General features: G+C 32.6%; 1 protein-coding gene across 1 annotated transcript; it reads left to right on the top strand.

Annotated features, from left to right (window-relative positions):
• Window positions 1-3,717: 3,717 nt before the first annotated feature.
• LOC132173621 (gibberellin 2-beta-dioxygenase 8-like) lies at window positions 3,718-10,467 on the top strand. Its single transcript, XM_059585160.2, has 3 exons — window positions 3,718-4,151; window positions 9,371-9,692; window positions 10,070-10,467. The coding sequence occupies exons 1-3, from the start codon at window positions 3,718-3,720 to the stop codon at window positions 10,313-10,315; spliced, it is 1,002 nt and encodes a 333-aa protein (XP_059441143.2). The 3' UTR covers window positions 10,316-10,467.
• Window positions 10,468-13,687: the final 3,220 nt, after the last annotated feature.

Here is a 13,687-nt window from a genome sequence, read left to right on the forward strand (position 1 = left end):
TTTGATAGTTTGACTTTCCAAGAGGCACACACATTGCTTTAAGTTATATATAGATCTCGTCGGTTTTTTTTGGAGAGAAAACTTTCATCTTTTTCCCTTGTGAAGAAGCCGTTCATTTTCAATGTCTTTACCTCAGTTGTGAGTGCTAGAAAAGGGATGGACATCAGCCTCCACTTTTGATGCCCCCCCCGCGCGCGCGCGCGGGGTGACGCTAGATTTGGCCTCATTGCTACTCTACTCACACTCTCTATGTGGGCCTTACGTGCTTCCTCACCACTCCACCTCTCCTTCGGAGCTACAAATTCTAGGTTTTATTGGTTTTCGTTAAGTATCATTTATTTGCTCTGGCGACTATTTTAACTGAAGTTCTTCGTGCCTCCTCATCGTCAGAACCAGATTGATTTTTATTATTGCTCCACCTCCTTAACTCAAGCATGCTTGCCTCTTAGCCTGTTTCAGAAACCACTTTGTGTAGGCTATTTTTTAGCTCCGGGGGAACAAATACTTCAGTATTGAGGGACAGAATATGGATGAATGATCAAAGAAAAACTAATAGTTATAATTAACGTACTTTCAAGAATAAAATAAAGCAGATTTACTCTTAGTTGTAAATATCTCATCAAAATCCTACTTATCCACCCGACCACCATGGAGGAAACAATGCAAAGAAGATGTTAGCTTTTTATAATTGGCGTTTGGCAAAAACTTCAATTATTCACACATAAGGAAAAATGCATTTAATCCTTTTGAAGTTAAACCTGTATTTTGATTTGGCTTGCGATGTTTATAGGTGAAAATTGATTCCTCAAAGTCTTAACTGTTGGTCTCTTCATATGTTAAAATTCTGTCTTTCCTTATGAAAAATGTATCATGCGTGTTACACGTGAGTCATTAGCCGATGACGTCTCCAAAATGCTTAAGGGGTAAAGTGTTAAAATAAAAAAATAAAAAATAAAAAAAGAGAAATAGAAATGAAAGCTATTTCCATTTGGTGAGAATTGGATGGTTTCGGCTACGCCCATTTTGCCACTTGTTACCCCCAAATGGTCCATAGAGTGGTTTTGACTGTTGCCAAGATGAATGAGTAATTTTATTAAAACTGAACCCAGCCAAATGAAACAGCACCCAGTTTACATGCCATCCTTATTATTATTTTTGTTCTGTTTAAAAAAAAATTGAATTTAATGTTTTTTTTTTTTTTTTTTTTTTTCCTTTTCAAGATGAAAAAGTTAACGAATAGACAACCTTATCCAACTTTAAAACTTTATGAAAGTCTATTATCACTTTTTAAATATTAAAAGTCAAATCCACTTCCAAAAAGCTAAATGAATCTTCCCGAAAAAGTAAAAAAAAAAACAAAGACAAAAGAAAGAAGGCATAAGATTTTCATCATTTTCGGTGCCGACGGCCGACGGCTAGTGAACTACACCCACTCCCATTACGTGGCGACTATTTCTTCTTCTTTTTTCATGATTTTGCCTTAAAATATATATCTCATGTATATCTCCCTGTAAATTTGTTCAAAATCACATGCTTTATGCTTAGCGATCGAAGTCCTAGTAATTTTCGAACATTAGAAAAAAAAGATATACATGAGTCTTATACCTTGCAATACTTATAGATACACATAATATGGGATATAAAAAATAAAATATACGCAGAGATTAAGATGGTTCGACATATAATCTATATTTATACATGTTAAAGTTTTATAGACTATATATTTTTTTGATATATATATGCTTTGAGCACACGACTTTATTTATAAAGCTTTATATGTGATTTAAAATATTTAAAATATAAACATTTCTTTAAATTAAGATTAACAAATATCATATAAATTTTTTAATTTTGAAAATCCAAAAATAACATTTATCCTAAAGAATTTATATCCAAACAAGACTGACGTAGGTGATGTGACTCACAGTTACAATTTGCGCAGGTGAATATATGCTATCAGCCGCCTATCACAGTCCCAGGCTAAAACGGTCAATGAGCATGGAACCAAAAAATATTAATTTTATGTATAGGGTAATGAATGGTTAATGCTGGATCTAATTAATTAACTAAATTAGGCAGATCAGTATCATGAGTAAGGTTAATTAATTAGAAAGTAAATCGATTATTTATTTCTTAAAAAAATAAAAATAAAATAAGAAGCCAAAATTAGTTTGGTGTTAATAAAATTCTATTCGACCCAAAAAAAAAAAAAAATGGTGATCTTACCAAAGGATTTATCTTAAGAAATCTTACTGGATTTTGTATCTGCAATTATAAATTACCAAATAATTCCTAATACATGCAAAAAAACATGTCTAATAAAACATTTACTGTATCAATTAAACATTTGGGCCCTTCAATGATTTGAATCCTAAGCTGATATATGAGAGAGAGATCTAGAGAGAGAGAGAGCATCAGGAAGAAAAGACAAAACTACACAGACAGAGAGACAGAGAGAGAGAGAGAGAGGTGGGTTTGAGGATTGTATTATGCTTTTTGGAAGGATTTTTTTTTTTTTCCTTTCCGTATATTTTAATATTTTTTTTAAAAATGTGATGTATTAATCTCTAACACGTCACTAAAAAATTTAGTGATGTGCCACAAATTATCATGTTACTAATCGGTGATGTTTTAAAAACATGTGTACTGTAAACATGTCACAAAACACAATTTTTTGTAACGAAGGAGAAATATCGTTGGAGAATCATTTATCAAAATATAAAATACTTTGGATATCTCTTTCCCTGCTTTCTCTGATGATCCATGTTTGGCCGCGTGTTCTTCGCTTCAGCCATAGGTTCTCAATCACCAAACCCCAACTTATTATTATATTCCATGTGCAGCCTAATTATCCTTATAAATACGACTCCATGCTTCATGGACTACTAGTACTACACCCTTTCTTCTTATTTTCTGATTCATCTTCCTCTGAACCTAACGCGTCTCCTTAATTAAATGTTCTTTTCCAATCCTTGCAGAACTCTTCCCATGGGTAACTTCAGTTTTTCTGTATTTTCCAATCCTATATTAATGCATTACACTACTGCCAATATATATGTAGTCCTTCTTCCATCCTTTGCTCATTTTTTTACCTCTTTCTTCTTCTTCTTTCTTCAGATTTTATCATTTTTGCAGTTTCATGACCGAAGTATACAACTCAAGCAAAACGTACAGGTATATCTATTTATATTTATAATCACAAGTGAGGAAACTCAAAATATATTGCATTCTGCACTTATTAATTAATTCTCGTGCATGTTTCATCCATCATCTTAATAATATTATATGGAAAACAAAACTCTACTCTATCTTGACCATTTTGAGAATTTACAGCTTGATCACTAATATAAGTTTATTTCTCACTTTGTCCTTGCAAACTGTTAGGTTAAAATGCAAGAAAGAATTTCTCCTAAATAATTTCAATTTGTGCAGGCCAGGGGTAATTAACGTGGACAAGATCAACATATAGCTACTTAAATATATATAACAAGAACAGCTTTGAATTAATTGGACAGATCGACTCACATGAGATAGCTGTATTAAGCTCTGACAGTAAAAGGTTAGACAGTACTTATGGAAGGTGCAAGTTGCTTATTCATGCATGGCATGACTGACTTTCTATGATTACTTTACAACATTGTTTGATAAACTCAATTTATTTATTTATAATTTTATATATTATTCTTATAATCAGGCTTGAGAATACAGCATCGATCGATGGATCAGGAACCTCCATTTCGAGAAACCTACAAGACCCTTTTACATAACTCCTCTCTTGGTGAACCAAAAGATGAAAATCCTCTTATAGTTGAGGAATGCGATCTACCCTTGATTGATCTGAGTCAATTGAATGCAGAGAGAGACAAGTGCATCAAACAGATTACTCAGGCTGCAAGGGAATGGGGTTTCTTTCAAGTAGTGAATCATGGAATTTCTCAAAAAGTTCTTAAAATCTTGAAAGATGAGCAGACGAAGGTCTTCCATCTTCCCTTTCAAAAAAAGATTGAAGACAACTTTTTGAACTTATCAGCCAATAGTTACCGTTGGGGGAACTCAAAGGCTACTTTTCTAAGGCATGTCCCTTGGTCAGAAGCCTTACATTTATCTCTCGCAGATATATCAAGAATGGATGAATGCAAGAGTACTCTCAGGTACAAAGTTACAAACCTTTCTTCTTCTTTTTTTTTTTTTTTTTTTTTTTTTTGAGTCGTTTCTATATTAATTTATGGTAATACATCAAAAACTTTAATTAAAGTATTGATTTATAAGGTAAAAATTATTTAAAATAAGATGAGTACTTTAGGATATGACAATATGGAAATTAAGGAGGGTTTCGTGTCCTGATCCATCATCATATATAGCTTAATGGTGTGAAGCATATATATCTGCGCTTGTAAACCCAAAAGTTTCATTAAATATTATTGTTTCTTACCATGGGGATCCAAATCATGTCCACAATATATATTGATCATCAAGATGGGCACTAACAATTAAATAGTATATATTTTCAATCTTTTATGCTCACTGTTTGTTATAGAATAGACCATTGCATATCTTAATTAGTCTTCTTTATGGGTAATTCATTGTATATATCGCATTTTATCGTTTAAAGACTTGTGAAATCCAGTACTTCTCAAGCATTGCAATTGTTATGATAGCAAGAACATTGTTTTCTTAAATTTTCATTAATCTTCAGCATACATAGTTGAGAAACCCTAGATTAATTACATGCAACAGTAGTCTTCTTTCTTTCTTTCTTCTTTTCTTCTTTTCTTTTTTCTTTTTTTTTTTAAAAAAAAATTATCTTATATACATAAGTCCTAATTCTGTGTCCTCTCTTTATTTATCCTTATTTAATTTTATCTTTTGTAGACGTAGGACGTGGGAAAAAAAAAAATCCAAGGGTGTGGATATATATCCTACCACATCAGCTAGCTGTACACTAAACAGTTACATCTCACTAGCTATTTGTTCACCTCTGCCCCTTCCTGAAAAATAGATATACTGTACCTAAAAACAAAATTAGAGATAGTATATATCGCCTGTCGAAGTTGAAAAGGAAGGCCATGATGATGTTATCGTCCATATGGGTCACCATCAAAATTTTTAAAATTATGACACCCTAACAGCGAAAATTTCTGTGGGTTTAGACTTTGTACTTTTTACAGGTTTGAGAAACTGACTTAATTGTAGGGGTAAAAAGGCGGGTATTAATTGCTAGTCATCTTAAAAGTGATTAGTAAAAAAATTTAGCGATTAGCAGTTATTGAGTTTTTTAAAACTGCTAATCGCCTTTATTATATAATATATATTTATATAATAATAATAATAATAATCATAATAATAATCATCATATTTATACTTATAACATGATCAATTGACCATTAAATCGCAATTTTTTTTTTAGATAATTAAATCACAATTTAAATATTAATATATTATCATTATAATTTATATGATTATATCAATGATCAATTGATCATTAAATCATATGATTATATAATAACAAATTATACATATATAATATGACATAAGTCATAAGTATACGAGTTCATACTAATACAATAATTAAGTACCTAAAGACTTAGTTTCAATGTATGTTATAAATTATAATTATACATATATGCATATTGAATAATATAAATGCATAAGATCAATACTTAATCGTATGATTCAATGACAATTCAAATACTTAATCAATTTAATTATATTATTCACGTACAATGATAATGTGATTCGTATAATATCAAATTAAATTGGTATTGGATTAAACTATGTGTTACTTATAACCACAATTTGAAGTATTAATGTATTATTATTATAATTTATATGATTATATCATATGATCACTTGATGATTAAATCACATGATTATATAATAACAAATTATACATATATAATATGACATAAGTCATAAGTATACAAATTCATACTAATACAATAATTAAATACCTAGAGACTTAGTTACAATGTATGTTATAAAATTATAAGTCCATATATGTTATAAATTATACATATATGCATATTGAATAATATAAATGTATAAGATTAATACTTAATCATATGATTTAATGACAATTTAAATACTTAATCGTATTGTTTATGTACAATGATAATATGATTCGTATAATATCAAATTAAGTAATTAACATTGGATTAAATAATATGTTACTTACAAGGGCGGAACTAGCATTAGGAGTTTGGGAGGGCAAAATTAAAAAATTTAGTGGTAAAATTTTAATTCTTAAAAAATTTGAAGTACTTTTTTAAAAAAAATTTTGGAGACTACATGGCTCCTTGGGGGCTAGCCCCCCCCCCCCCCCCCCCCCCAAGGGGCCATATAGTTCCGTTCTTTGTTACTTATAACCACAATTGAAGTATTAATATATATATATATATATATATATATATATATATATATTATCTTTTTTTTTTTTAATACAAATAGATGTAAATTAATGTAGATTTGAGGTCAAATATTTTAGATTTTCAATGTGGGCTCTTTTTTGAGCAATTTGGCTCAATGTGTATATAACAAAAAATAAAAAAATGGTCCAAAACTGAAAAATTGGCTCAAAGGCCCAACTTTGAAAAAAAAAAAAAACGGATATAACAAGCGGTTATATGTTTACTAACCACTAACCGCCGGCTAACCGCATAGCAGATGCGGTTAGTGAAATTTAATAAGTGCCTAGGCGATTACGGTTAACAGTAACCGCCTTTTTACCCCTACTGAGCAATGACTCTAGTGAATAACGACCAATCAAAGTGCAAAAAATACCATGGAAGAATACTCTAGAAGTCCTTAGCATTTAACCTTCTATCAAATCATTATTAAGGCATATTTCATTATTAAATAGCTTTCTATGTACACTTGCCATTATGGATTTTAATGAAAATTGAGACGCTTAGACATAAGATCACGTCAAACCCGATAAAATAGCTCACATTTGCATATGTCACCTCAACTTGACACATGACCAAACCACAAGACTAAGAAAAAAGAAAAAAACAAATGAGGTGGATGGGTGGTCACCCCACCACCCTCCCACCAACAAAAGTGGTGGGGTGCATATTGCTCCCATCGCCCGGGCCTCACATGCACCTTTTACCCGCCAATGAATTGGGGGGGGGGGGGGAGTGTGGTCATCTTGCCCACCCACATTCATTGGCGGAGGGGTGCCCCACCCACCAACATATATATAAGGGCGAATGGGGCAACTCTGACCTCACGCAGACCCTCCACCCAGGGGGTTGGGGAAGGGGTGATCTTTGCCACCAATGCTCATCGGTGGAGGGGTGCCCCACCCCCTTCTTTGTTATTGGGTGGGGCGACCCACCATTGCCCTCTTCCAGTGGGATTGCCCGTCTACCCTAGCATAGGGGGGATGAGGTAATGACCACCTCATCACTTTTTTGGTGGGGTGGTGCCTTTCATAGGGGGGATGAGGTAATGACCACCTCATCACTTTTTTGGTGGGATGAGGTAATGACCACCCCAGCCTGGCAGGGTTACTGTAATACCCCAGTTTATCGGGGTATTACAGTGACTCAGCGATAGTGGCCCCTAGAGGTGGTTAGGGGTGGCAGCAAGTGGCGGAGCCAGGATTTTGGTTCAGAGGGGTTAAGATTAAAAAATAAAATTGAACAAAAATTTATTAAAAATATGGACAGAGTTTTCCTCCAAACTAGCTAGGTTGGAGGAACTTTCTCTAACTCAGTCTATAAAAATGACATATGTCATTTGAAAATGTGAGATGCACATTTTTTTTATTAAAAATATGCATCCCACATATGGACAAAGTTGAAATAAATAATATTAAAAATTCATGTGCATCCCACATGTTATTAAAAAAAGAGACACATGTCATTTTTATAGATTGGGTTAAAGGAAGTTCCTCCAACCCAGTTTGAAGGAAACCTCTGTCCTAAAAATATTAAAAAAATATAGTTAACAAAATAAATTAATTAAAAATTTATTATTTTTTAAAACATATAAATGTAAATTATAATTTATTTTTGCTCTTTATATTCATAAACAATTAATCTATATTGACCAATTTAAATATAAAAGTGTAAATAGACATTTTGTTATTTAATAATAAATTAGTGTAAAAAATTGATTAAATACCTTTCAGAAAAAATAATTAAACACTTTATTTGAATTGTCTAATGGCTTGAATAAGAGAAATTTGGCTGATTGAATTTGCAAGTTTGAAATCACCAAATCGCAACATAGTTTATGAGTTTAGGTTTTATTTTTTATATATATATGTAATATGTGTCAATTGTTAACATGTTAAACTCAACTCAAGTATCAAGGTATAATTTCCTTGTCCCATTTCCCATATGAAAAAAAAAAAAAAATTGGGGTTGAGAGGGGGCATATGCCCCATGGCTCCACCAGTGATTTTTTGGGGGTGTGAACAGAAAGTGAGAGAACTTAAATTTGGAACTTCAATGCTATGAGGCTGGCCCGGCTGGGCGAGCAAAGAGAGTGAGTTAAAGAGAACTACTAGGGGAATTTCATTCGATTTACTTCATTGGAAAAAAGACAAGATATAGTGATCGCAGATAGTGGTCAATCGATGGCCAAGTGAGGTGGCGGTGGATAGCGTAGGCTAGTAGCCTGAAACTATGAATTGAAGTCATGTTAGGGAATTCAGAAAGGAGAAAAACAACTAATAGAGTAGAGAAAAGCCCTAGCTGCTCTTAGTCTTAGGAAACAAAGGATTACTCTACTGAAATATTATTCTGAAATCGAAGTACTGAACAAATTAAGCCCACAAGTCGGGCTTAAATAATTGAGGAAAACTGAATTAATTATACATAAAATCAAACGGCAAATTAAAATAAGGATTCTGCTAAAAATATGGCGATATCCAATAATAAAATCTCTACTAAAATAAGAAAATAAATATTTTTTTAAATGAAAATGAAAGAAAAAAAAAAAACTTAAAATGGTGATTCAGAGGGAAAATGTAGATTTTGAGCCCAAAAATGATGCTTAGCGAGCATAGCCCGGTGGCCAAGTAGTGTGCACCGAAAAAGAACATTTCAGATTATGGTCTTATATGCGATTCTAATACTTACTAAAGTTATGTCCAATTTATTGCACATTGCACAACATTGACCTAATTGCGCGTAATTCTGCCACTTCTTGCAATTATTGTGCTTATCATTGTTAAAATATTTGTCGCTATTAATTCAGGATATGACAACTCAACATTTGCCGATTCTTGCACTAATATTGTCTGTCAAGATATTCCAGCATCATTAATTCAATATACTTGGGGTAAGGATCTATTTCTTCAAAAAAGGAAAAAAATTCTTTGTCTCACTATATTTTCTTATTTTCTTTCTTTGTTCAGATCAACCATTGAAGCATTCGTGACAGTAGCTGCCCCTCTGGCTCAAAGCATAGCTGAAATTCTATCACAGATTTTAGGCATCAAATCTACATATTTCCAAGAGAACTGCCCACCAAACACCAGCTATCTTCGACTGAACAGATATCCTCCCTGTCCATTTCCCTCCAAGGCCTTTGGCTTGATGCCTCACACCGACAGCAGTTTCCTTACAATTTTGTATCAAGACCACGTTGGAGGATTGCAATTGTTGAAAGATGGAAAATGGTTTCGTGTCAAACCAAATCCACAAGCTTTAGTTATCAATATTGGTGACTTATTTCAGGTAACATAATCTTAAGTATGTATATTAATCATGCTTAATTAAGTTATATATTTTTAGTAAATTAAGGAAACAATTTTATTCAAAAGAAAGATCTAAGGGCAAATCATGGGAGAAATTAAACCCACTAAACACATTAGTGATGTCATATTTTTCCACTCATAATAAAGCTAGAAAGACGCACGAAAATGGACAAGTGATGTGACAATGAGGAATAGGATGATACAGGATACTGAATAGTCTCAAGAACAAGACAGCATGGTTGGAATATTGAAATGCAAAGATAGATCATTTGGTACATACCTTTGTTTGTATTTGTGTATATATATAAATATATATATAAAGATCCATGTTGAGAGAGAGCATATTCGGTGACGCAGGCGTTGAGCAATGATGTCTTCAAGAGCATCAAACACAGAGTGGTTTCCAGTGAAGAGGTTGAAAGGTTTTCTGTGGCGTATTTCTACTGCCCCTCCAGTGACGCGGTGATACAAAGCTGCTGCAGTACAAAGAGGCTGCTGCCGGCTGTGTACAAACACTTCAGCTTCAGAGAGTATCAACAGCAAGTGCGAAAGGATGTTGAGGCTACCGGAGACAAAGTAGGGCTCACAAGGTTTCTCTTATGATCATATGAATTTGAAGGATATTGTATTTACTTTTACTTGTAAGCTATAGTAGTACTCATCATGAAGATGAAGTGGAGAATTAATATAGAGAGTTCTTTTAATTAATTAATTAATTAATTTGCATGTTTTGAACTTCAGACAGTTACCTTACTGACAATCAAATTATTAGATGTGATCTCTTGTACTTGTTTTAGACTCAATGTATTATTCTTGTTGGTCGACTTGATCGCTTGTACGTGGACAGGTGTGGAAGTTGAAACGTGCATGCCATTAATCCACCGGCCGCCGGTGTGAGGTTGCCTTAGAAAATTGAGGTTTTGTTCGTAAAACTTTTCAAAAAATTTTTATCGTAAAACTCGTTGTATTCTTCAGTCTTTGTAGAATAAGTTATATATATATCAACCTCCATAGCCATTAGCCAGTTCTCTATCTTTCCTCTTCTGTTAGCTGTACGTTGAGGAATATCTGCTAGAAACCAAAAAAAGTTGAAAGCGTTGCAGTGAATGATGAATGGGGGACAAGAAGCAGAAGACGACAAGTGAATTGCGCATGACCGTTGGTCATATTTATGCTGTTCTTTTGGGACATCAGATCACGTGGACTTCATTGAATAGAGTGTGTTGGCTCCCTCAAGCCTCAGCTAGTTTGTTGTTTTGCCCTCCTCACTTCTCAGCCACTAATTTCTTACTATTTATTGTTTGTTTTTTGTCATCAGGTTGCCGACTACATCGAAAGACAACCTTTAGTTGACAGAGCATAAACATGCTTGTACGATGAAATGACGAAAACACACATATATATATATATATATATATATAGAAATTAAAGCAAAAACAATATGGCTTATGTCCCTCTTCTTTTATTTTGTTTTCCACTTTTTCGTTTTTTATTTTTGAAAACAAATATGGAAAGAAAACAGCAAAAACAATATGGCTATGTCTCTCTTCTATTTTGTTTTCTTCTTTTGCCTTTTTTTTTTATTATTTTTTTTGATAGTTTCATACTTTTTTCAGAATCCTAGGAATATTCCTAGGGTAATCTATCCCATATTTTTCTTTAAATCACTCATTTCACGTAGAAAATCATGATCTTGCCACATTATCAATCTACTACGAAATCCTAACATAATCTAAAATTATATATATACCACCGACAATGGGGCTAATGACGTTTGAGGGACATCTTTACCCTCTTTTAAAAATAAATAGAGCATTTTTTTTTTTTTTGACATGTTGGCATAATGGAAGGAAAATAGGGAAGTGAGATTCAAACTAATAACATCTACTTTATGAGACATGATCCTCAGCTGATTAAACTAATTACATTTAGAGACGTAAAACCTTTTGTTTGGCATAAAAAAAAAAGAAAAAAAATCCTAAAACTTCAAAAAGTTATAACTTTCTACTCGGTTGTTTGATTGGGTAGTCACAATTGCGATGTCACCAACGCTTCCCGCCCGCCAAATAATCATTTTTCATTTCTTGGACTTTGTATTTTTGGTTTGTTTTCAATTCCATTTCTTCATGTTAAATATATTGAAATAAAGAGAGAAAGCAGAGATGAGAGAGGAGAGAGAGAGAGAGAGGAAGCACTTAATTAGGATTACATTGTACTGAGTATGATATAAGAAGTATTATATTTAAATTGAATAGAGTAAAATTTAGAGAGTTCATTATTTGATACTTTTGTATAGCTGCTAGTTAATTAAACTAGAAAAAAAAATAGATCTTTTACTTAAAATTTGGAGAAATTTTAGAGAGGTCATTGATTAAATCTAACAAGGAAAGAAATAACATAGAATATAAAATATTCACACAATAATTTCTTATACCAAAAGCCCCCAAAACTAAACAAAACCTGAATTACTTAATGCAGCAAAAATGATAAAACAGAAGGAAAATAATGTTATGGATCAGAATCCTTTAGGATTTCTGGAAAAAGTATCGAATTAAATAGTTGAGATTTTTCTATATCAGCATTTGTCACTTTAATATTTTTCTGTATTTTAAAATTAATATATAGCTCGAGATGTTAAAATTAAATAACTGCAGGTGAAGAATTTGTTTCCCAGTGTTCATAGCCAAGCCCAACTTTAATATTAGATACACAAGGATAGGCCCACAATATTATTGTTTAGGGGGGCCAAAGCAAATATTGGCTCTTAGTGGGCTCTGGAGGCAGCATCTTGAGCTGTAATTTTTCCGGCTGCTGAAAATGTAAGGTAAGTCCGCTTCGAGAATATTGGGCGATACACACAACTCGAGCAAAGCCCATCTTCAGCAATAAAGATGCCGATTGGGCCAACTCTGAACCTTTATTTTTTTATTTTTTTTTTTGATATGTCCACACGAGAAGGATTTGAACTAGTAACCTCCACTTCATGATCTATGGTCTTCAGCCGATTGAATTACCCATTGGAATAACCTTTATTTGTTATTAAATCATAATAATATTAAGCAAAAAAATTGGGTCATGTTAAAGCAGTACCTTTTAAAACATCTAGAACATTTTTTCTTGGTTGTTTAGCAAGAAAATAAGATTATGGGAGGAAAAGTTGAGCTTTTTGAAGGGTTTGGTGTGTAATTGTTGGAAAAATGCTGCAGGGACTCGTATTAAATTGCTTTATGAGGTTTAAAAGTTAACAATTTACTCATTCAGGTTAGAACCGTTATCAAATAACTTTTGTTAAATGTTTTACTGTGCTGACACGGCATACTCAATCAAAAGAATATATGTGTCCCGTTTAATAAAAGAATAAAATTATAAAAGGAAAAAAAAATTATAAATATAAATATAAAAAACGAAAAAAAAAAATTTGAAGTGGTTCAACCACTCACTCAAACCAATATGAAGTCATCCGACCATCCCTATATTTTCTTTTCTTTTTGTATTTATATTTTTATCTTTATCTTTTTATATTAATATTCATATTTTAAACTAAAATAGGGCAATACCGTCTTCTAATTGAGTATGACATAGCAAAATAGTTAACAATTTAACAAAATGATCTATTTGATTACGGTTCTAAACTTGGAGAGTAAATTAATATTTTTTTTTAACCTTGAAGAGACTTGATAAAAGTCAGCATCTCTTGGACCAATGAGCATTTTTTCCTCCTTTTTTTGGGGGTAAAGTGACTATAGTCAATGGTTGGTAGATGAAGACAAATAGACTTAAGCTTGCAATTGAAGTTCAAGTAGCGAATAGACTTATCAGGTAAATGTACAGCATCTTCATGTTTTCTATAAATTCAGGCCAACCCTTAGTAATCAGGCTGGCAATATTTTATATTTCATTAAGAAATAAAGACTTGTGGAAAACTGTTTTCATGGGGGGCGATGAGAGAGAGAGAGAGAGAGAGCGAGAGAGTGA

This window comes from Corylus avellana, chromosome 3 (assembly GCF_965113065.1).
Source record: "Corylus avellana chromosome 3, dhCorAvel1.hap1.2, whole genome shotgun sequence".
NCBI classification, from domain to species: domain Eukaryota; kingdom Viridiplantae; phylum Streptophyta; class Magnoliopsida; order Fagales; family Betulaceae; genus Corylus; species Corylus avellana.